The sequence below is a fragment of the Onychostruthus taczanowskii genome, unplaced genomic scaffold (assembly GCF_017590055.1).
Source record: "Onychostruthus taczanowskii isolate IOZ18803 unplaced genomic scaffold, ASM1759005v1 scaffold30, whole genome shotgun sequence".
Lineage (NCBI taxonomy): Eukaryota > Metazoa > Chordata > Aves > Passeriformes > Passeridae > Onychostruthus > Onychostruthus taczanowskii.
This window is the reverse complement of record NW_024500350.1, coordinates 2748522-2771407: the sequence shown is the minus strand read 5'-3', so window position 1 is coordinate 2771407 and position 22886 is coordinate 2748522. Positions and strand designations below refer to the sequence as shown.

General features: G+C 58.2%; 2 protein-coding genes across 7 annotated transcripts; both read right to left on the bottom strand.

The window, feature by feature from the left end:
* Positions 1-557: 557 nt before the first annotated feature.
* On the bottom strand, positions 558-12115 carry SPATA20 (spermatogenesis associated 20). 4 transcript variants are annotated; one of them, XR_005953014.1, is made up of 17 exons: positions 12015-12115; positions 10919-11056; positions 10765-10829; positions 10247-10401; positions 9881-10024; positions 9436-9637; positions 9207-9337; positions 9009-9113; positions 8439-8513; positions 8019-8231; positions 7670-7862; positions 6788-6956; positions 6173-6381; positions 5863-6062; positions 5663-5785; positions 1628-2020; positions 558-905 (listed from the first exon to the last, which is right to left on the bottom strand). XR_005953014.1 is itself a non-coding variant. In XM_041409155.1 (16 exons), the coding sequence occupies exons 1-16, from the start codon at positions 12044-12046 to the stop codon at positions 1850-1852; spliced, it is 2325 nt and encodes a 774-aa protein (XP_041265089.1). In that variant the 5' UTR covers positions 12047-12115; the 3' UTR covers positions 558-1849. The 4 variants fall into 4 exon arrangements, 3 of the variants coding, with proteins under 3 accessions (XP_041265089.1, XP_041265090.1, XP_041265091.1); XM_041409155.1 differs by having other exon boundaries at positions 558-2020; XM_041409156.1 differs by having other exon boundaries at positions 558-2020; positions 5663-5743.
* A 178-nt stretch (positions 12116-12293) lies between these two features.
* Positions 12294-21883, bottom strand: EPN3 (epsin 3). Of its 3 annotated transcripts, none has more exons than XM_041409159.1 (10): positions 21635-21883; positions 18422-19077; positions 17946-18064; positions 16039-16122; positions 15655-15762; positions 15480-15564; positions 14926-15237; positions 13955-14056; positions 13348-13569; positions 12294-13224 (listed from the first exon to the last, which is right to left on the bottom strand). In XM_041409159.1, exons 2-10 carry the CDS (start codon positions 18990-18992, stop codon positions 12905-12907), a joined length of 1923 nt encoding a protein of 640 aa, XP_041265093.1. In that variant the 5' UTR covers positions 18993-19077; positions 21635-21883; the 3' UTR covers positions 12294-12904. The 3 variants fall into 3 exon arrangements, with proteins under 3 accessions (XP_041265093.1, XP_041265094.1, XP_041265095.1); XM_041409160.1 differs by lacking the exon at positions 21635-21883 and adding an exon at positions 20409-20516; XM_041409161.1 differs by lacking the exon at positions 16039-16122.
* Between the last annotated feature and the right edge of the window lie 1003 nt (positions 21884-22886).

The window sequence follows — 22886 nt, the reverse complement described above, 5'->3', positions numbered from 1 at the left end:
CAGCCACCCTGAGCCTCTGCAGTGGTGGAGAAAGCCTCTGCATCTGCCACCAAAGGGAATGTGGGAAGGGATCAGGCAAACAGACACTGGGAAGTGGCACAGGACCCCTGAGCCCAGAGATCCCACTCCATCGTCCTCCTGAGGGCCTGGGTAGGCTGGGCAGCACACACCAGTCCTGTCTCCTGGTAACTGCCCAGAAAACAACCCTTGCAGCAAAACAGCATTTGCCATGAAATCAGAAGGCTGGTGACAGGAAAGGACAGGAAGCACCACTGGGAGGGTTTAACCACTGCAACCTCTAATGAGGAGCAGCACCCCTGGGTGCCCCAGCTCCGAGCCTGGCCAAGGGGTACAAGGGGTCCAAAAGGGGAGCTGCAGTAGGACTCAAGCAAAGCCACCCTCTGCTAAGGCCATAAAGCCCAGGGGTGGCTCCAGGGGCAGGCAGAGTGTGGGAAGCATAGGACATGGCCACCAGCACCCAGGGACAGCAGCAAGGCAAAGGCACTGGGAGGACAGAGGTGCCACAACAACAGTTATTCATCACAAAGAACTACTCATTCTTTTTTGTTTTGTTTTATTGAGAGGTGAAGCCAATTCATCCTGACAGAGGTTCACAGCATAGCTCTGCCTGGGGGCTGCTCACAGCTGCTCACCAATGAGCAACGCAGGATGGGAGGAAAGCACCCAGTGTCTGTGCTACAAGGGGCTGGTGGGCACCAAAATGTCACCCCAGCACCGTGCCACCTGGGGGACAGCTGCCACTGTGGCATCTGTGTGGGCTTCCCCACAGGCACTCAGCACCAGCCCTGCTCTCCGAGGATGCTCTCCCAGCAAACACAAACCAACTCACTCTGAGCACTTCTGAGGACGGGTGTCAAATCAATCCCCACAGCAGAGATGCCAAGCTAAAAAAAAAAAAAAAAGATGGCAAAAAAACCCAGAAGAAAGTAGGCGGACATCTGCCAAACCAGCAATTTTCAGCTGGATTTCCAGAAACACTTCAGGCTTTTAAAACCAAGAGAGGAGAGAAAACAAAACCCCTCCACTCAGATGAAGTGCAAAATTCCGACGTGACTTCAAAGGCATTTCTCCTGGCTAGTTACTCCCAAATCCTGGCACAACCCACTAGAAAGCCAGTGGGCAGTACCATTTTGCTGCCAGATGACAGCACCCAGCCAGCTGGGGTGTGAGGTACCGTGCTGGGGGAGCCCAGGGTGTCAGAGAGATGCTGAAAACCTGGTACTCACCCATTTGGAAGCAGGGAGGACAAGAAGGGAAGGAGGGGAGAAAAGAGAGGATAAACTTTACATCAGTTGTAATCAGCAGGTTTTATCCATGCACTATATATTAAGTTAATGTATGTTACAATCTCCTCTGTAAAGGAAAAATACCAGCTGTTGTAGCCAGCAACATTTTTAAGAGCACTTGACTCCCAAGTCATCCAGGTGCTTTTGACAGTGTTACCCTGGGTTGCTATAGGAACCCTAACAGTTTTCCCATCTGACTCCTCCATTAACACTGGGATTTATATTTAATTTGGTTTCTTTTTCCTCAGCAAGAAGAGGTGAGAAGCAAGCATGCATACAGGGGCAGGAGATGCTCCTACACGGATGTCTCCTGGACATACCAAAAACAGGACCCAGGACCACAGTCAGTCATGCTGAGACACTGCTGAAGCAACAGTGCAAGCAGACCCCGAGCCACTGCAGGTGGGGAAGGGCACAGCCCCACTGCACTGCCAGGAACCATCTGGGGTAGTGATCAAGTTGCCTCTGTTATGGGGCTCTCCCATGCTCCCATGCCAGTCTGTCCCACTCTTCCCTTCCCACAGGCAGCAGGACTGAGAGGCTCATGGGCTGAGCATCCCACGCAGCTCATGGACAGAGGTGACAGGCAGGGAGCAGGTGAAGTTGCTGCAGATGTAGGCAGTGGCTTTCCCATCCTTCCTCTCCAGGGATGCAAGGAAAGGCAGCTGGCGGTAGAGGAACCCGGCGCTGTCTCCATCTGCGACCATCAGCACCTGCCCAGAGAAGGAGCTGTGAGAGCCAGAGCACAGCCAGCTGGTCCTTCCTGCCCCACTGACATGCTGAGGGCTGGCAGTGTCCCCCCACACACTCTCTCAAAATGGGGAGGGGACAGGGAGCTGAAGGGATCCACTCCAGCCCTCTGCCAGGGTCCCACAGTGGTCACATCCCTACAATGCCAGTGCAGGAAGAAGCATGATGGAGATGAGGCAGCTTTGCCTCCCTTAACCACACCAGACACTTGGCAGCCAGGATGAAGCACAGGGATCGGCACATCCCAGCCTAGCCAGCTCCTTGGGGACACCTACCCAGCCAAAGAACAGCCCCAGAAACAGCTGCAGCATTGTCCCATCCAACCTGCAGCCCAGTTCTTCCTGCCCTACCCACACCTCCCAGGAAAACTCAGGCAGCAATGAGCAGTGGGTCAGGGGCTCTCCCAGTTGACACAGCAGCATCAGCCAGAGGTGATGACTGGGCTGCCAGGATAATTAGCTTTTCTGAAAGGGAAAATGTTTGTTAAAGCCTCAGGGCTTACAGGCTAATTAGGAGAAAGGCCAGGAGCTGGCAGCAAGCCTCATGCTGAGGCAGATGCAAAGAGTGAGCAAAAGGCTGTCCCTTCCCAAGGCACAGAGGGAACATCCTGCTGCTGGAGCACACAGCTCTCCCTTGCCTGCCCCAATCCAAGCCCTGCATGTGTCTGCTGAGCATGGACACACCTGCAACATGTCCCTGCTACCCACGCCAATGCCACCAAGGGATGCTGACACCAAATGCTGCCTCCCACAGCACACACACTGTAGCACTGCTCACCTGGCATGCAGCATCCTCTACACCAGAGCCAGCAGAAGACCCAGCACCAACATCCAGAGACTCCCACACAGCCTCCTCACTCATGCCTAGCAGGGCTGCCCACACCCTTGTGTTCCCAGGGGGGCACCACATCCCCAAGTCCCTGCCCTGGATAGTGGCTGCTGCAGTTCTGTCCTATCCCCCATCATCTCACATCTGCTTGACCCAGCTCTGGTTCAGCCTGTCTCCCTGCCTGCCTCCTGCTCCCCCCAATCTCCTCCCACTTTGCCTTTGTCTGGAATTAATTCCAGGAGTGATTAATTACCAATTCATGTCTAATCTGAAATTCATTATTCATTTTTCTCACAAGCTCCCCAAGGTCCTCTCACAGGGCCAGGATAAAGGCGAGTGGCAGGCAAGTACTCTGCAGCTGAGGAGATAATGGGATCCTTCCTAATTACCCTAAAGACCATTAACAGGGCAGGGATCCATACCAGCAGCTGGGATCCAGCTCCAGAGCAGGGAACCAACCCTCACTGCTCCCAGCACCAGGACACCCACAGGAACAGCTATCATCATCACCCCTACTTGCATCCCCAAAGAGCTGCCTGCAGCCAAGGGCTGCTCCAGACCCAGGGTCCATTCAAAATCACAAGCTCAATGCAATTTTATCATTAGCATCTTGTTACAGCAAGGATTTCAGGGTGAGGTTTGTAAGGAATTAATTACTGGAACAACCTAATTAATTGTGTTCCTGCACGCAAGCCTGGCTCCCAGAACCCTGCTGGCACAAAGGGAGTGGGGACACATGGGACACAGGGATGTTCCCCCAACTCCTTGGCAAAGGCAATTCCCAAATCAGCCATGTCCCTGGAGCAGTGACCCAGGGCTGCTCTGCTTAGGGCAACTTCCCAAGGCAGAGAATGAGATCTGAGGAGCAGCTGGAGGGGGATGGAGGCAGATGGGAACAGGAGCATGCTCATGTCAGTGTGATGCAGCATGGAAAGAGGGACAGCTATTGGGAGGCAGTGGGCTGCTCCCAAAGGCAGTGCAACTCTCTCAGAAGTGGGATTCTCCCCCCTTCCCTCCATCACCTCTGCAAGGGGAGGAGCCATGGCTACTGCCAGAGATCATGCTCCTACCACTCCTGCACACTCATGCTTGGGGAAGGGGAGATACGTGTCCACAGGACTATGCTCCTCTGGGGGAAAGCTTTTCCCTCCTGCCACAATTCTTCTTCCAGGAAACAAACCCGAGCTGGAACAGCTTTGGCTCCATCCCATCATCACAACATGAGGAACACACAAGGGGCAAACAGAGCTAGACTCCCACCCTGCCTGCTGCCAGCTTCCAGCTGCAGCCTCTCACGTGCCCCTCAAAGCACAGGTCCCCTGCAAGCAGCCCTGGCAGGCATGACCCCATGGAAATACCATCCAGAATACCAAGCCCTCATCTTCTCCCTTCACCAAGAAATGCAGAAGTTTGGAGGGGAAAGGAACATCCCCACCAGCCAGGCTTGTTACCAGCTCTGCAGGAGGGAGCCAGACTGCAGGGAAGAAGAGGACATGGCTGTGCTATTTGTTCTGCTCAAGACCCCAAAACTGCCAGTGTGGGCTCAGCGGACCAAGGGCTGAACAGCTGTGGGCAGAGGGTTATTAACAGTGGTGCTGGGCTCCTGCTCCTGCAAACTGGGTCACCCAGTGTAATCCTTCAAAGGACAGAGGACGAGTGCGGGAACAGAGGCCTCGCACACAAAACAGGGACCTGCATGCAACAAGAGTGCTGCTGGATGGGTGATGGCAGAGGAAGGACAGAGAGCTGTGTGCTCCACTCGTGCCCCTGGAATGAGTCCCCCCTCCTCCAATGCTGACATTAAACATCGCTGGGCACACAGGCCAGGTCAGGGATGACACCCCTGTGGGCTGAGCTAACGAGAATACAGAGCAGAGGATTCTGTGCTGACGGCCCAGCCCTCCCCAGTTCATCCTAGCTGGGGTTACAGAGGCAAACTGCTTTGGCCTCAGCTCCCCAGACACTGAGATTGAACATGCCAGTCCCTGGCACCAGGACCCAATGGCCAGGGATGAATCCAATCCAAACACCAAGCCCGCTCACTCACAGCCCAGTCCTATTTTCCTCAGCTCCACAGCTTTGCTGAGGTCAAAGGCAGCATTCCCAAGGCAGGGACCCTGCCCACCAAAGCTGATGGACACCAGCTGCTGTGCTGCCCTTCCCTGGCAGCTCCAGAGGCAGCCAACAACTGCAGCCCCTCTGTGGGATGCACTGATACATCTCAAAGCAGGGATGAGGACAAGCAGAGCCAGGCAGGAACCCCAATACACAGCAACAGCTGCTGAATGGGAGAACAGCTTTGGGAAAATCCAGCCTCTCCCAGCTGGTGGTACCCAGAATTGGATTGAGGCACTGCCTCATCCCTTCCAAGGATGCAAGGGTGTCTCCAGGCAGCAGGTGACCCAGATACTAACTGGGTCTGCACAGGACATGACACATCCACACTAGGCATGACACATTCACACCGGAATGAAAGGTTTCCCTCGGGAAAGAGCTGGGCTTTACACTGAGAGCAGTGTAAACAGCCAGCAGCAGTAACAACCACTCCTGCAGCCACTTCTGGGCTGGGCTGCCCATGCTCTGTGCAGGGAGAAGAGTGCAGGGCTCAGCCGTGGCCCTGTGGCTGTGCTTAGAAATGAAAAGGACAGGATGCTTCCCAGATAAGAGGCAGAGCAGAGGAGGATGGGTGCAACAGCTGCACTGAGAGAAAGGATGAAACACCAGCAGTGCAGTCAGCAGAGACCAGGGAAGGGCTGGCAGGCAGGCAGCACCTCTACCTTGTTTGGGCTGAAGACAGAGCGGATGCAATGCAGCATCTCTTTGGTGTCTTCTCCTTGGGGGTCCCCACAGATGACGACCTGTCCAGGGGGAGGGTGGGTGGCAGGAGGGAGAAAACAGAGCTGTGACCACATCCATGCCACTGCCAGCCCCACGTCCTACAGCAGGTCCTGCAGAGACAATGAGCCCCAGCCCTTACCTGTTTGAGGGTGTGATGGAAGACAGCAGTGGCCCGGACCATCTCTGGGAGGGTTATTGGGATCTTCTGCAGCCTCTCTGAGAAGGCAGACAAGATCTTGCCAGCTTTTTCTGCCCAGTCCGTGTGACCAGAGTAACAAGCTGCTCGGAGCAGGTTTGTGACAGCGACAGAGTTAGGGGTGGGCTCTGCTCCATCTTGGTCTGCAAAGGACAACATCTGCCATCAGCCCAGTGCCTCACCACCATCTGCCACCAGCCGGGTCCTCCCACACCACAATCCATGGAATGCACTGCCAGGTCCCAGAGCTCACCGTCCTTGAGACGCAGCAGCAGGGAGGGATCGCTGGCCTCAGTGGAGAAATAAGCAAAGCCTTTAGGGTCCCAGAAGAGCTTGTCTTGCATGTGCTGGAGATGAAGGGCCCACTCCAGCCAGCTCTGCTCCAGTGAGGCCTCATACAGGTCAAAGAGTGCCTGGATGACAAAGACATAGTCCTCCAGGAAGCCCTGGATGGGCACAGTGCTGCAGTGGCAGAAAGGGAAGGAAAATCAGAATCTCTAAACTGAGCAGGTTAGAAATGTTCTCCAACCCAGCAAAGCCCTGATTACTGGTCTCTGATACCCAAGGAGATGCCACCAAGCAAAGCAATGCTGTGGCCATCACACAGCTCAGCCCCAGGGTTCTGTACAGGAGAAGGTAGGAGAAGACACTTGCCAGCATGAAAGATGAGGAACAGGAAAGGTTTTGACTTCAATTCTTCCTCACTGGCTGGGGGACACTAATCCTTCCTAAACTGCACCAGAGCTCTATACAAAACAAACAGCCTAACTCCCTCCCAGTTCAGTCCTGCCTGGAAGAGAGGACAGGGACTGCTGGGGGTCTGGGCAGCACCTGCAGGTGGCCAAAGTCTGTGGAGTCTGATACTCACCTCTGCTCCACTGAGTTGTGCTCGCCCCGGTAGCAGCTCCGCAGCAGCCTCCCACTGTCAGGGTCGAAAAGGTGTGTCCTCAGGAAGGCAGCTGCCTGTGCAGCCCTGCTCACATATCCCTGCTCAGCCAGGGTAGCCCCAGCCTGGGCAAAGCCTGAGATCATCAGCCCTGCAGAGGCAGAGACAGCAGGACAGGTCAGGGGGGGCACACGGAACTGGTGAGAGGGTCACTGTCAGCCTTCTGAAGGAGGCTCAGCGTAAAGCTCTTCCTCCCTGATGCCAGCAGGTCAGGTCTTAGCTCTTCTGCTCAGCTCCAATCACTAATGAAGTCACTCACTGTCACCAAAGACATGGGCCAAGAGCCCTCACTTATGGGCAGATACAGGGCTCAAGCCTATTCCAGTTTGCAGGATAACTCCAGCCCATGCCAGCCCATGCCAGCTCCAGACCCAGGAATTTACTGCTGGGAACAGAGCCGGGGGTCCTGCAGTGATTCCCTGAGACAGGACCCCCAGAAAGACAAAGTGCTGTGTTCCCTCACCCATGCAGCAGTAGGGATGGGCTCTGTGCCCACGAGGGTCCTAGGTCCCCAACTCAGGCCCCTTCCCCAAGCTCAGCCAGAGGAGCTGGACTGAGCCAGGGGAAGAGTTTTGCTGCTCTCTGCTGGCAGCTGGGGAAGGAAATAAAGCCAGAGCAGTATCCCGACACTCCCAAGGCTTGCAGGTGTGGGGCTGCTTCCACACAGCCCCTGATCACAGGTCCTGATCACAGCCTACCCAGTGCCTCTGTGGGAGGTTCTCAGTGCCAGCAAGACCTGGTGCTACTGTGCCCTGGAAAGGGTCCAGCCAAGGCACGTGTCCTCAGAGCAGAGCCACCTCTCACCATTCCATGCTGCCAGCATCTTGGTGTCCAGGTGTGGCCGTGGCCGCTGTGCCCGGGCTGAGGACAGTCTCTGTTGGCATTCCTGCAGCAGAGCACTCAGCCGGCCTGGCTCCAGCCCGAATCGGGCTGCTGTCAGCTCCGGGGAGCCGCGGGCAATGAGGACGTTCTTTCCCTTCAGCTCTTGATGGGGGTCCTGAAGGGAGAGGGAGACACATTCTAGGAGTGCCATCAGACTTGGGAGGTGTTGCATTCTGAGTGTTTTGGGGCTGTTCTGCCATCCCTCCATACCTATGGATGCAGGTCCCTCATCAGTGCTCCTGACACTAGGCAAGTCTTTGTTCTCCCTCACCTTCATGGGGTCCACGTTGCCATCCTCTTCCACTCCATAGTGGTGCATGAAGACATCTCCCAAGGTTGTCCCCTCTGTGGCCCCCTCGACGGGGTCAGGGAGGAGAGCCCGGAGCTCCTCGGCTGCCCACACACAGAAAGCTCCTTCTCGCTTCTCTCTAGATGTGCTGGTTGGGTAGGAATCTGCATCTTCTGCACTATAGAAACCTCCTGCCTGGGAAAAGCGCAACAGAGAGATCCTCCAGCTCCAGGACAGCACTTTCAGCCAGCTCCCCATCCCTGCGGGGCTGGCAGTCTGACCAACGAGCCTCAGTAGTGCTCCAGACTGAGCTCAGCTGAGACGGAAGGGAGGGAAAAACAGCCCCAAGCCACATCCCAGGGTAGGCTGGCTCCCTTTGGCTCAGCTCAGGGAAGAGCCTACCTGGTCACTCAGGTCACGCGAGACGTAGAGTAGAATGTCTCGGACAACATCAGCAAAGAATTCATCACCAGAGATCTGCGGGAGACACAGGGTGGACATCAGTGGTACATGGATGGGAGAGGACAAGAGACACAGCAAAATATGGTGAGATTTCAATTTGAAGAGTTGGCAAAGGAGCACTTGAAAATCCAATGATCTTAAATGAGGGATGGATTCAGAGTAAGACCTTCAACAAAAATCTACTATCAGAGAGTACTGCATATCTACAAAGGGCAGTGGAGAGTAATGCTGCAGTCACACCGAGGTCAGAGGCAGCAGCATTGTCTGCTGATTTGCAAAGACCAGCCCAAAGCCTGTTTCCTCCCCCATTATGCTCAAAGCCCTGGGGCCACACGGTCATGGGTTTGTACAGCACTTCTGGATAAACAACAGGAGATGAAGGGTAGCATTGGATTGCTCCATGGGATTGGGAATATCTTGGGGAACAGGCTTTGAAGCTGCTCCCCAAACCAGGCCAGTCCTCGCAGCCTGCAGGAGTGGGAGCCACACAGAGGGATGCCAAAGCTGTACCTGGAAGGCTTTGCTGTACATGGCTGCCAGCTGCCCCTGGTCATACAGCATCTTCTCAAAGTGAGGTACATGCCAGTGCTGGTCCGTGGAGTAGCGGTGAAACCCCTGCAGAGACCATGTGAAGACATCTCTACCTCACATCTCCACCTCACACCTCCTGGCCATGACAGGGGCTTACCTCCAAAGATTTACTCCTACCTGACCAATGTGGTCATGAATGCCCCCATGGGCCATCATCTTGAGGGTGTGCAGAGCCATCTGCAGTGCCCGGGCACCTTCTGGAGTTGTTCGGTGCAGGGCCCAGTATGTGAACAGGAAATTCAAATTCACTGAAACACAGGGAGATAACGGGAGGCTGTAGGGTGGGCTCTGCCCCCACACTGCTGTCTGCCCCACAGCAGGTCTCAGCAGAAGAGACCAGACTGACCTGGGGTGGGGAACTTGGGGGATCTGGAAAATCCACCATAGTCCTCATCATAGGATCTGGAGAGCTGCTGGAAACAGATGTCCATCACCTCTTTGGCTGGTGGGGGTGACTCCTGGCCCTGAACACGGATCTCTGATGTGTGTCGCAATGCTTCCAGAATCCTGTGGCTGCTCTCCAACAGGGCATCTTTGTTCTCCTTCCACTAAAATGCAAGGAGAAAAAGACAGTTCTTCTTGCCTTGCACCAGTCCAAACCACACCTCCAGTTCTCAATCACCCTCCCCAAATCAGCTCAAACCCACTTCTAACCAAGCCAAAGCTCTGAGTGGTTCTCTGGGCTACTCTTCCTCACAACTGAATCTCCTAAGTTACCCTTCAAGCCCAGACCAGTTTCCCTGTGCTCCCTTTGGTTCCGCGCTGTCTGCTGCACCATTCCTGCCCCGCACCTGCTCTGCGATCCGGAGCAGCACAGTCCGAAAACCAACACGATGAACTCCATCCTCAGGAGGGAAATACGTCCCCCCAGCAAAGGGCTTGAGGTCTGGGGTCAGCCAGACACTCATGGGCCAACCACCTCCACCACTGGTGGCCTGAAAGACAAAACACGTATGCACCAAGGTCAAGCAAAAAGCACCTGCTCTGTGCCCTTCCAGCACATCCAAGAACCTCACTCAAAGAGACATGTGTGCTTCTGTCCGCCTTTGAGACCCATCCAGACCACCCCATGTACTGGTTCTGCTTGCTTGAGGAACACCACAATGAACAACACCCTGAGAGAAGCAGTCAAAGCCTTCTGCCCATGCCTCGCTAACCTGCACAAAGGTCATGTACACTTTGTCCACATCTGGCCGCTCTTCACGATCCACTTTGATGCACACAAAGTGCTCATTCATGATCTCCCCAATCTCCTGGCTCTTGAAGGACTCCTCCTCCATGACATGGCACCAGTGGCAGGTGGAGTAGCCAACTGCAAACAAGCTCAGATGGGTGAGGAATGGTCCTTTGCAGGAAGCAGGAAAGACATGATGGGGAGAACACTCAGAAACAGGGACCCTTGCTATGGGCAAGAGCTACCACCTCCCTGGACAAGAGATGGAGGAGAAAAGTCTCCTGAACTCTCCAGCTCTTGATCCTGAAAGCTGGCCAAGGACTCTGGTCCTGCATGTAGCCCATGTTCAGAGAGAGCTACTCCAGCACATGCTCCTCTCTTGCTTGGTGGTCATCCATCCCTACATGGCTGATCACACACCAGCTCAGGATGCAGCTCAGCTTATCTGATCATCTACCGACCAACATATGGAGACGTGAAATGTGCCTTGTTTCTGGTTACCTGACAGGAATATCAGCTTGTTTTCTGTCTTTGCTTTATCAAAGGCTTCCTGACCCCAAGGGTACCTGTGGGGGGAAGACAAGAGTCCCTCAGCCCCACGGGCACAAGGAGAGGAAGAGGAGGAGGAAGGGGAAAGGCTCCCCATTGCTCTTACCAATCCACGGGGTTGTGGGCGTGCTGCAGGAGGTACGGGGACTTTTCGTTAACCAGGCGGTTGGTGTGACGAGGGCGGCTGGGGGGGCCGGGTGTCCCCACCGTGGCCATGGCTGCGATCCCCGTCAGAAACGTGCGCCTGTGACACCAAACAGGCTCAGGGGTTCCCTGCTCACCACAACAAAGCTCAGCCTCTAGACAGAGCCATGACACACCAGAGCATCAGCACCACCACCCCAGCTCCTGCTGTGCCCCAGGACAGGGTGCTGCTCCCCGCTATCCGCTCCCCATGCCGAGGGAAACAGCCTCAGCCCCAGGTAGCTCTGCTGGGGCTCAGGACACCCCAATCCCTCCTAGGACGTTACAGATCCTTCCCACTCACTGGAGGCTCAGAGGAGGCTGTTCTCCAGTTTGGCACACCCCACCCATGGTGGGGTGAAGGCCATTCCCAGAGCTGCCCGCCACCAGCACACTTTGGGGGCACACTGAACAGCTGTAAATGCAAGAGCAGCATCTGCGGGACGTGACCTGCGTGTCCTCAGGGAGAACATCCCCTCAGAGAGGAAAATCCCCTCGCGTAGGGTGGATGTGGACAGGGGATGGGGCACAGGCTCTTTATGGTGACGGGAGTGAGGGGCAGGAGAGGACCAGGGAGACCCCTCTGCTGCGGGGTAGGTGAGCGTTTGGGTATGAGGATGCAGAAGGGATGCAGGGCTGGGATGCAGGAGGTGGGAAAGCGGTGCAGAACGGGAGTACAGAGTATGCGAAGTCGTGCAGGGGCTGCGGTAGGGAGGATACAGCGGGATGAAAAGGGATACGGGGAGGATGTCGGGGAAGGCAGAAGTGTACGGGTGCGAAAAGGCCATATGAGGGACTCAGGAAGGCGCTGGGAGAATCTAGAGGAAATACAGGAGTGGTACAGGGCGTTGCAGGAGATTTCGGGGGACGCGGGCGCTGCAGGGAGGGCGCGGGGGGCACAGACGAGGTGCGGGGAGGATTCGCGGAGTGGCGGGGACGCGGTGACGGCGCAGCGGTGCCGGCGGGCCGCGCGGCCACCGTACCCAGGGCCGGACCCGCCCCCCCGGCCCCTCCGGTACCTGCGGGCGCAGCGCAGCGGCGCCGCCAACATGGCGGCTGCTCCCCGGGCCCCGCCCCGCTACCGGCCTGGCCGCGCCCCCGCTGCCACCGCCCCGCTCCGTCACCGACCCGGCCCCTGAGGCGCAGCCTCGCCCTCACTGGGATCCCGCCTCTCCTGGTTCCGCTCCCGCCCCGTTACCGCCCCGCGCCGCACGCTGTGGTCACTCAGCGCAGTTTACCGTCGCACGGGGCACTCACAGGCGTACACTGGGTCGCTCAGCGCAGTTTATTGTCGCACGGGCACCCGCAGCCGCCGCCGCCGCCATCGCAGCGCCCAAGCACCGCCGCCCCCGCGCCCGCAGCGGCGCCCGGCAGCGGGCGGGGGGCGGTGGCGGGGCGTGAGGGGGAGCAGCCAAGGGAGGGCGAGCCCCGTGGGGTGGGAGGACCCGCGGCTTCCGCCCCCGGCCCTGCGCTGCCCCAGATCCCCGCTGCTCTGGGGCAAAGCCCCACCACGCCGGGGGTCCATCCAGCAGCCGGACGCCGTGCACCCTCCCGGCCCACTGAGCAGAGCCCCCGCACCACAGCCCTTCGTAAGGCCTCCGCCGTGGCCCCTCACAGGGGAAGGGGGTTCCCTCCTGCCCGTCAAGCACCGGGGCTCATGCTGGCTGTCCCCCCCAGCCAGCCCCACCGCGGTCCCCCACACCGGCCCTCGCAGGGAAAGGGGTCCCCTGTTGCCCGTCAAGCACGGGGGCTCATGCTGGCTGCCCTCCATAGCGGGCACGGGGAGGGGGCTGCGCGGGGGCACCCTCCCGTGCAGCTTAGCAGACCCCCAAGTCTTGGTGGAAGGAAAGATCGTGGGGATTGTAACAGCCATGGGGAGGGGGTCCACATGTCCAGATGTCCAGAGGGTTCAGAGGAAGGGGTTGAGCCCCCCGGGCGCGGACGGCGGCGCCGGGGAGCCGCTCAGCGGCAGTAAAGGCTGCGGCAAGGTGCTGGGGAGTTCGGGGAAGGTGCCAGCCTGCGGAAAGGCACTGGCGGAGGCGGGGAGGGCAGCGGTGGCAGCGGGGACGCTGCTGAGGGGCAGCGGCAGGGATGCGCTGTAGGTCATGGAGTTGGCGGGGTGGCCGGCGGGCAGCCCGGGCACTGGTGAGCTGGTCCGCATCTGGTTCAGCGTCGGCTTGGGCTGCTCGGAGAGGTTGAAGGGGTTGGTGGGGGACGGCGTGCTCAGACCTGGCAAGGAGAAGATGGGACATGTCAGGACAGCCAGGCAACCAGCAGTTCTCCTCCTTTCTCCCCCGCCCACCACCTGTCCAGCACAGGGAAACCCCTGGCCAACAGCCCTGTGGCACCTACCCGAGAGAAAGGGGTTGCGGGTCTTGGAGGCCGGAGTAGGTGCGACCAGGGAGTCCAGGTTGACCAGGGAGGAGGCGGCAGGGCCAAGGAAGGCCTCGGGGGTTTTACAGTCCTTCCGATCCTTGCCGGATTCAGGCAGGGAGTCAGCCAGGTTGGCAAGGTCAAAGCTCTTTGCCCCATCCTGCCTGGTGCTGGGGAACAGGTCGCCAAAGGGGTCGGGCTCTGAGATGGAGGGAGGGGAGATGAGACACATGAGCCAGCTGGGAGACACCAAGGGTGACAGCATTCTCCCTTGTCACTGCACAGGGTGGCTGAGAACACATCTCCCCCCATGTCACAGCGTGACACAGTGGGGCTGAGCCTGCAGCACTGGCCACCCCAAGGATCCCCCAAGCCGCCATGGGAGACAGCAGAGTTAGGGACATGGGTACACACAGAGACTTGGGCTGCTCCCTCAGCTGTGGGGCAGACTCAGGCCACAGCACGTGCCCATGGAAACAAGATTTGGTCACACCAGCAAGCAACTACACACAAGCTGGCTAGCCCTAGAACTGCCTCCCTGCCACAGGCAGGGACAGGTCACCACCTGCCCACTCCCAGCTCTTACCCACAGGGCTGCTGGACTTGGCCGAGGAGGGCGGCTGCGAGGGCTCCTGCTCCGGCGGCTCAGGCGGCTTTGCAAACGGGTCAAAAGCGTTCCCCCCTGGAGCTGGGGGGAAGAGGGGACACTCAAGGAGGGGAGCAAGCAGGGAGGTGGGAGGCAGAAGATGGAAGGGCAGGAGAGAGGCAGGGGTGGCTGCCTGCAAGGAGATAGAGAAGAGGGGATGCAGTGTGGTGCATGGGAGTGGGGGTCAGGAATGTGCACTGGGGAAGGCTTAGATGAGCTAGATCATGGGATCATTGCAGACCAAGACACCCCTACTGCATGCAGCCATTACCCCGTAACAAGCAGGTGCCTTTCCCAGCCCCAGCAGGGACAGGTGGAGGGGACAGGTCTGCAGGAATGCTTTAGCAATCAGCACTGGCCCCCAGACCAGGTTCTGCAACCCTCACCAGGGACCAAAACTGGAGGCATCACATGCAGGACCTGCACAGGGCTGGAGGAAACACCCAGGAGGAACTGAGAGTGACATTGAGCTTTGAAACACAGGCTGCTCCTACAACTGTTTGCCCATCTGCAGCATGGCACCTGTGACCAGCAACGGTCCTGTCTAGTCCTGGCAGGGTGTACAGGGGTCATTTGGGTTGAGAAAATAGTATCACTAATGGGACACAGCATCACGCCGCTGCTGGAGGGGCGCGGGGCTGCCATCCGCTCCCATTAGAAGGCTCTATTAACTGCCATGTTAATTAAAGCAGCCTATTCTGTACAAAGATGAAGCCTAAAAGTTCCTTGAAGTCTTCAGGATGCTGAAGGATGAGCAGAGGTCCTGCTGAGGGTCAGGGGAGGGGGTACTTGGGGAGCTGGTTGAAGGAAGAAGCGGGGAGAACCCAGAGATGCCCACTTGCAGGAGGGTAGTGATGGTCAAGGCTGTCCTCAATCCTCAGCAAAGCCAAAAGGTCCACTGAGCCTCTTACCAGGGGTTGGAGGCTGCTCAGGCACAGCAGCCCAAGGGTCAGGAGCTGGTGTAGAATTGGAGCCCTGGGGGGCTGGGGGGGATGCTGTTCCCCAGGGGTCTGCAGGAGGGAAGCCAGAAGACATCGGTGCCTTCCCCCAGGGGTCAGAGGCTGCAGTGGTGCTGGGGGGAAAGTCCCAGGGCCCAGCAGAGGTTTGCTGGGATGAGGCGCTCGCCTGGGAGAGGGGGTCCCCTCCAGGGTCTGGGACTGGCACCCAGGGATCCGCTGCACCGGTCCAGGGAGAGGCCACCGGCTCCACTTTGGGTTTCATATCTGGAAAAAAAGGGAAACTCTGGGAGAGGGGAACAATGCAGAGCACAGAGGAATGCTGAGTGGTGGGTATGTGGCCAGGAGACCAATGGCTTCCAGAACTACCACCTGGGACTGTAATGGAGTAGGCACCAGAGGGAGAAGAAGACAGAGGTCCTCATTGTTGAGCTGCTGGGGAGGAACAGCGGCAAGGGACAACTTTTTGCCACTGTCCCAAATTTTGGCAGCCCGCAAGTTGTCCTCACCTGTCATATCCCATGGGTCAGCAGACGTGTGGCTGGAGGGGGCTGGCGCCGGCCCGAATATATCTGCCAGCTCCAGAATAGAGGACTGCAGACAGGAAGGGAATAAAGAGGTGAGAGGAGCCTGGGGCAGACCTGCAGGATCACCCGTGTGGCCACCCAGCCTCCAGTGCTGTACCTGGCTTTTCTTCATCTTATCTTCTTCTTGCTCTTCGTCCCTGCCTGGGGCAGTCTCCTCCACAGGTCTCTGCTGCAGGGAGTTCTCCCCTTGCCAGGTCCTCACTTCCTGTGGGGACAAGGGATGGCTGTGAGCTCAGCAACCCTACACACAGCACCTTCTCCAGGAGACACACCCAGCACAGGAGCTGCCACCCACAAAGTCCCAGCATCTGAGCAGACAGCTCCTCCGGGGCCGAGCCCCCCAGGAGAGCACTCAGCAGACAGCCCGGAGCAGCGAAAGCAAAGCGGGCATCGGAGCGAGGTGATGTTTGGGGCTCCAGTGCCACAGAGAGAAGACCAAGTGCAAGGAGAGCGGAGCGCCAGGACTGCAGGACACAGGTACCTTCTCGTGCTCCTCTTTGCTCAGCGCGAGCGCGAGCTGCAATTGCCTTTCTTCGTCTGTACTGGAAAGTGGAGGAAGTGGCTTCTGGCAACAGAGGAAATTGGGTGACATTTCAGCTTGCCCTCAAGTCGCAGGACTGCTTGGAGGTTGTCCTTCTCCTTGCCACTGCCATTCCAGTGGCCCCCTGCCTGCCTGCACAGCATCTGTGCCCATCCAGCTGCCCTTGTTTGCAGACCCCCAGCACAGCGTCCCTGTGCTCTCTGACAGCTCCTGCTCAGGTCCCTGCAGCCCCCCCCCAGCTCCTTCCCCAATCCCATCACCTGCTGCTGGATTAAGGCTGGGATGATGCTAAATTAGGCGCCTTGCCTGCAGACCCCCAGCCCAGCGTCCCTGTGCTCCCTAACCAGCTCCTGCTCAGGTTCCCTGCAGCCCCCACCCAGCTCCTTCCCCAATCCCATCACCTGCTGCTGGATTAAGGCTGGGATGATGCTAAATTAGGCAGTCAGCATCTTCCCTGGGAGGTTTTGGGGACCCTGATGCAGTCAGTGAAGGAGAGGAGATGAGTAAGACATCCCCTTGCCCTGGCAGCCTTCTGGGGAAGATGATTTGTGACACTGACCAGCCTCAGTTTGGGATTTCTGCCAGCCCCACACCTAGACCTGCGTAGACTTTGGGGAGAGGCTGTCCCTGTACCACCATGGTGGCCCTGATCACTGCCCCATGACACTTTTCGCAGCCCCACACCTAGACTTGAGGAGAGGACTTTGGGGAGAGGCTGTCCCTGTACCACCATGGTGGCCCTGATCACTGCCCCATGACACTTTTCCAGCAGTGTGGGGACTCATGGGAGCTGGGAATGGGTACCCTGATAGGGGTGTATGTGTGTTGACACCCATAAATGTGTGCACATGACTGTGCAGCCCAGATGGGCTCCAACAAAAAGGCAACACTTTCCAGAGAGTGTTTCTTCAGTGCTCATTGGAGCAGTGTGAGGAGGCTATAAATACTCAAATTCCAGGACAAAAATAGGGATATACACCCTGCCTCCAAAAGAGCCTCAATTGGGCAGGAAAGACTGGCAGCAACAAGCACCATCTCCAGAGCACATCCCCTGCCCTGGCAGGACTGAGCTCATGGTGCTGGGTGCCAGCTCCAGGGGATGCCCACCAGTCCAGCCATGCAGCTCCTTGGTCCCCATGTCCCTCTGATTTTGTGTACTGGCTGTACCCACAGGCTCATGCACACCGTGCTAGCTGGTTGCTGGTGAGGAAATAATCCATTCTTGGTGGAAAAGGGGCCAGCAGACAGGAGAAGGGACAGCCTGAGGTGGCTTCACACTGGGCACAATATCGCACTTGCTTGATTCCTCCTGGGGCTGTTTCCCAGGGCTCCTTCTAGCCCAGTTTCAAAGGACCAGACAGTGGGAGGGAGCACCTATGTGCAGTGAGCCCCCAGCCCTGGAGATGCTGCTGGCCCTGCACCCACACAAACTGGTGGGCAAGGCTTTGCCTCCTAAACCTCTGTGGGTAGGCAAGAGGAATGGGGGAGCTTAGACCAAAAGTCCTCGGCAGAGGAGGGCAGCCAGGTTGGGAGCGTGGGCTTTGGGGTAAATCCAGAAGACCCCCCAAGTTCACCCTAGGGTCTGGGAGGCTGGACAGATCCCAGCCTGGTGCTGTCCTCTCTAATATGAGAACAGGGAGCAGGGGCAGCCCACGTCTCCATCTGCCCGCTGGTGATTTTGGGTGCCAGACACAATGCGAGGAGCCTGGTGCAGTTGCAGGTACATGCACCAGCCTCAGGCAGCCCCCAAAATCCTGCCTCTCCCCAGGGAACTGACCCACTGTGTTCACAGACAAGGCAAGGTAAGGGAGGTGCCTCACACCCCAGGACAGGCAGGGCCACTCTACCTTCTCTGCCTCCTCCCGACTCATGGCCAGTGCCAGCTGCAGCTGCAGCTCCTCCTCTCCTGTCGTCTGGGGCCGCGCTTGCTCCAGGTCAGAGGCAAACCGTGGGGATGAGGATGATGCTGGGAGATAAAAGAGGAAAAGAGGAAGGAGTGGCATCAGGACTGAGGTATTTTGGGAAGCACATCACCAGTCTCTAGGCCTCCATCCCAATGCCCAGCCTCCCCAGGAGATGTACCCATGCATTATAGCTCCCTACCTTGAACAAGCCATGAGTTTAAGGCTGGAGGCACCACCAGCTGCCACTGCTGCTGGGGTCCACCACTGGCCCAGCCAAATCTCTGCCCTGTGCTGCAGGATGGGCTTCACCACCACCATCCCAAAAGACGCAGAAGAATGACGGGCACCAAGCAGGTGCAAACCAAATGCAACACCTGCCTCCCCTGAGAGAGCCCGCGTGAGCCACCAGTAACACTCACAGTTGAATGAGGAGGGTGAGCCCCGTGCCCGGCTGTAATCTTCACCGTAGGGTGATGCCCGGCGGCCGTAGGTGACCTGGTGGCTGCCACTGCCCATGCCCTCCAGGGCCATGCGCTCCTTGGTCTGCAGCGCATGCGCCCGTTCCTGCTTCAGCCGCTCCTCGTCCTTCAGCAGCGCCATCACCTGCTTCACCTTCTCCCGGATGTTGATGCCCTGGTCCTTGCCGTCACGGTCCACGTACTGGAAGTCCTTCAGCGTCTGGATGGTGTAGAGGTTCTCCCGGCACTGGTGGGTCACCTTCTCGGAGCCGGTTTTGATGAGGTAGTCCAGGAGGGTGAGGGCTTTGTAGACGTGACGCCAGTTCTTGCCGCTGTCGTTCAGCCGCCGCCAGATCATGCCCATGACCTCAGCGAAAGCCACTGTGTTGAAGGTGAGGTCGGCGATCTCTGACATCAGGGAGCTGGGAGGACCCCAGGGATCATTGGAGGTGGCCTCCCGCACCTTGATCTCTGCCTCTGAGTAGTTGTGCACGATGTTCTTCACCTGCCGACGCAGCGCCGAGGTTGTCATGGCTGTGTGGTGCTGGAGACCTGCTGGTGGCAGGCAGGAACAGTGGAGAAGGGATGAGTGAGCACGGCCACAGCCTCACCAGCACCTGCAGCAGGGAACAGTGACACAGAGATCTCAGCATCACCCCAACCACCAAGACCCACTCCCAGAGTCCTCCACTGGCACCAGGGACATTTCTCAAGGTGGATGTGACCATCATAGGGGCATCAGGAGCACCCTGCCAGGCTGCCACGACTCACCAACTCAGACACACAGGATGCTCAAGGGGAAAAGAAATCTCATGGTAAATGATACCCAGAATTGCCGAGCCACCACAAGTTTTGGCTCTGGATTCAGCAACATTTGAGATTCTACCCTGCACTTCTGTTTCTAAAAGTAATCATCTGAAAATGGCAGCTCCCTCCTCCAGATCCTGTCTGTCTCAGCTCCACTGTCCTGGCAAACTTGATTTCAGACCCTCCCAGTCCTTGTGCAGCCAGGAATTCCCCTGTACACCCAGATGCACTACTGCAGCTGCACGGAGCCCTGCTTGTCCCAGTTGTCAGCCCAAGGCTCTCAGTGCTGTCAAGGCTGCATCGTGCAAACCCAAAACCTCGTCATGAGTCAGAGCCTGTAACGACTCACTAGTGCTGGCAGCTGCTCAGGCAGGTTTTCCCAGCAAATTCGGTAATTTTGCTCCCTCGAGTGGCTGGCGAATTCAGGGTGCTAACAGCCAGTGCCAGGTTAGCCAGCAGGATGGATAATGCAATGCCCCTCTCACCAAAATCCTGAGCTGTCTGAGCCTCCTCTGGACCTAGACAGAGGGGCTGCAGGGGTTGGCATGGCCAGGAGCTGCCCTGGTACCTCCCCACGGGCAATGCCTGTCCTTGGGATGCGCCGCACTGACACAGATGCAGTGACGTGGGGCAGTCTGGACCTGTCCTCACATGAGCCCGTCACAACCCTGTGCCCTGCTCCATGCTGGTCCTAAATCCTCACCTTGTCCCTGCATGGTGAGAAGACACTGTTCACCCTCATTTTATCAGGGAGCCAAGCTGAGGGAGAGGCAGAAGGCTGCCTTGCTCTCGGCAGGGCTGCACTGCAGGACTGGGGAGCTGAGCTGCTCCCAGAGCCCTCACGGCAGCTGTGACAAAACTCACTGGTAATTTTTCCCTATCCAAGATAACACATGCGAGCAGAGGAATATCTCCCCCCAACACAGCAGTCTGCAGACAGCGGTTATCAGTGTCCATTTCATCATCCACCTCGGGTTCCAGTACCTCCCTGGACTGCAGCTGCTGCACCACATCCAGCCCTCTCCCAGCTCAGGATACCACTCCATCCCACTGGAGCTGGGCCAGGGCTGTGCTGATGTGCCCACAAGCCATGCACGGCACCCACCACAGTCCCACACAACCCGCGCGACCAGTCCAGCACCTCCTGCTCCTGTGGGCCAGCAGCCAGGCGCCCCACAGCTCCACCAGCAACATCTCCCGTGAGTCAGAGAGGAGCCTGGCACCACCACGCTCGCGGGTGGACAAAGTTTCTCTCGAGTCGGTTCCCTGCACCATTCCTTTCGCAATGCAGCCCGTCAGCGTGGCCTTTGGATCCCGCCGGGTGAGCCCATGGTGCAGTCGGCCAGGCCACTGCCCGCCTGGCACGGAAACGCCTCCAGGACAAGGGCAGCAACACAGCAAAGTCCTCCAGGACTTGGCTCCATGCTCTGCTTTCCACCAACACCCAGGTGGAGATAAAGTCACATTCTCCAAAGGTGCCACCAGCCTGGAAAGCACCAGCAAGCACATTGGCAGTCCGAGGAGGCAGGATGGTTCCTTCTGCCTCCAACAGGTTTCCTAACTGGACAAACCCCAAGGTCCAGTGACAGGCTCCCGGCATTGCTCATCCTGGCCAGAAACCTGACCCCAGCTGGACTTTGCCCACCATGAGATGGCCTGGGAAGTCTGAATGGAAAGAGATGGGAAACATGGGCTGGGGCAGGGATGAGAGGAACGTAATCAAGGCTGGAGCTGCCAGCGGCGTTTAGAGCTGTGGGTTTATCAAACACAGTATCATCCCCCCCCTCCCTGGAATATAAAGGGAGTGAAACAGAAGCCGTGTGGGAGATAAGGCGGCAGCACCCAGCAGCTCATATGGAATTACTGCAGTGACCTTGACCAAGAGTGGCCAGGTGGGAGAAGGACACGGCTGCGGGGCTAGGTCCCCATCGCCCGCGGGCCGGCGCGGGGGGCTGCGAGGGCGACGCGGGAGCGGCGAGGGGGCGAGGAGGAACGGCCTGGAGGGGGAGCGGCAGGGACGGGGGGGATGCAGGAGGGGCAAAAGGGGCCGGCGAGGGGAGGGAGGCCGGGAGGGGGATTTACAGCTCCATCCTTAATCAAGTGCAGGGCTGAGAAGAGCAGCGACTGCTATGGGGGAAACAGCACGGAGCGGCCCCCGCAGCGCCCTCCGCCGCGCCGCCGGCTCCCGCACCGGCCCCGCTCCCGCAGCCGCAGCTGGGGCCCGAGCCTGGCCCGGGAGGCGTCCCGGCACCGGGCTGCCCGCCGGGGCCCGGCATCTCCCGCAGCCCGCGATGCTCCAGCGTCCAGAACCTTCCTCCTCCTCCCCCCCGGCGCAGTCCGGTGCCAGGGGCGCGCAGCCCCGCTTACCTGCGCGGTGCTGCCGCCGGTGCCGCCGCCGGTGAGCGCGGGCTGGAGGCGGCCGCAGCCGCCCGCTCCTGCTGCGCGCCGCCGAGTTGCCGGGCTGGCTGGGCAGGTCCCGGCGGCAGGTCCCGGCTTAACCCCTTCGGGGCCGCCCGGGCACCGGCAGAGGCGCTCAGGCCCCCCCGGTGCTGTGCGGCGCAGCGCGGTGCGGTACCGGCCGCGGGGGATGCGGCGCCGAGCCCCTGCCCCGCCGCATGCGGGAGGCGGGGATGCTGTAAATGCTCAGTCACTGCCCCTTCTCTGGCAGCCAGCCAGGCGCTGCTCGCTGCTGCCTGCGCGCCTGTATTCCTTTTTCTTTTTTTTTCCCCCCCCCCCCCCCCCCATTATTTTTAGACAGAAATCCACGTCCCCGGGCGCGGAAGAACCTCCGAGGGATGTCGACCCTCCCCACCACACAGCTCCCTCTCTGCTACCCAAGGCCACACTCGCAATTTGGGTTCTTTAAATTATTTTTTTATTTCTTTATTTTGCTAGGATCTAAATTTGGAGCGGGTTCTTCCCCTGCTCTGAACAGCTCCCGGAGCCTGGCTGGGGGAAGAGAGGGAGGCATCAGATGACATGACAAAATAAGTCATGTCTCTCGATCATTTCAATGCCACCCCCTCTCTCTCGGCCTCTGCCTTCCATTTTAATCACTGACAGCCCTTCAAGTATTATGGATAGATATAATCTTTTTAATATCACTGACATTTTTCACGATGGAAAACATCTCAGGGGTGCTGAGACATCCGGGGTGGGAGGGGGGTCGTGCCTTCCTGCTGCTGCTTCCACTAGCCACACAGAGTGCTGAGCTGAGATCCCTCTCGCCCCAGGGTCCTGCCTTAGGTCTCGGGGGAGGCCATGTGTCCCTGGGGGCTTTGCAGATCTCAGCAGCCTGACATTCCCAGCAGGCCCTGGCCGTGCAGGCTGAATAAGCATCTCATCCCATTCCCAGGTACAGTGAGGGAAAAGAGCATATCCAGCATCCAAACCCTCTGCAGGTCAGCCCAGAGAACATCCCAGCTCAGGAAGTGGCAGGCATTCTTCACGGCAGCCCAAGCTCCAAGCTTTCCTCTTCCTCCATTCCCAATGCTCCTGCTTCACTGTGTCAGATGGTGAAGTAGACAGCTTGCCTTTCTTCAGGCAGTGATTTTTTTATAAGCAAAGTGAACCTCTCCATGAGGAGAACATCCCAGGAGGTGTTTTTGGAGCTGTACAA

Coding starts and splice junctions, on each gene's coding strand:
- SPATA20 (XM_041409155.1), bottom strand. CDS start 12,046: ATGTTGGCGGCGCCGCTGCGCTGCGCCCGCAG. Junction 8,514..9,008: donor TGTACAGCAAAGCCTTCCAG/GTACAGCTTTGG, acceptor TGTCTCCCGCAG/ATCTCTGGTGATGAATTCTT. Junction 6,382..6,787: donor CACAACTCAGTGGAGCAGAG/GTGAGTATCAGA, acceptor CTGCCACTGCAG/CACTGTGCCCATCCAGGGCT.
- EPN3 (XM_041409159.1), bottom strand. CDS start 18,992: ATGACAACCTCGGCGCTGCGTCGGCAGGTGAAGAACATCGTGCACAAC. Junction 14,057..14,925: donor TGAGCAGCCTCCAACCCCTG/GTAAGAGGCTCA, acceptor TCTTCCCCCCAG/CTCCAGGGGGGAACGCTTTT. Junction 13,570..13,954: donor CAAGTCCAGCAGCCCTGTGG/GTAAGAGCTGGG, acceptor CCTCCATCTCAG/AGCCCGACCCCTTTGGCGAC.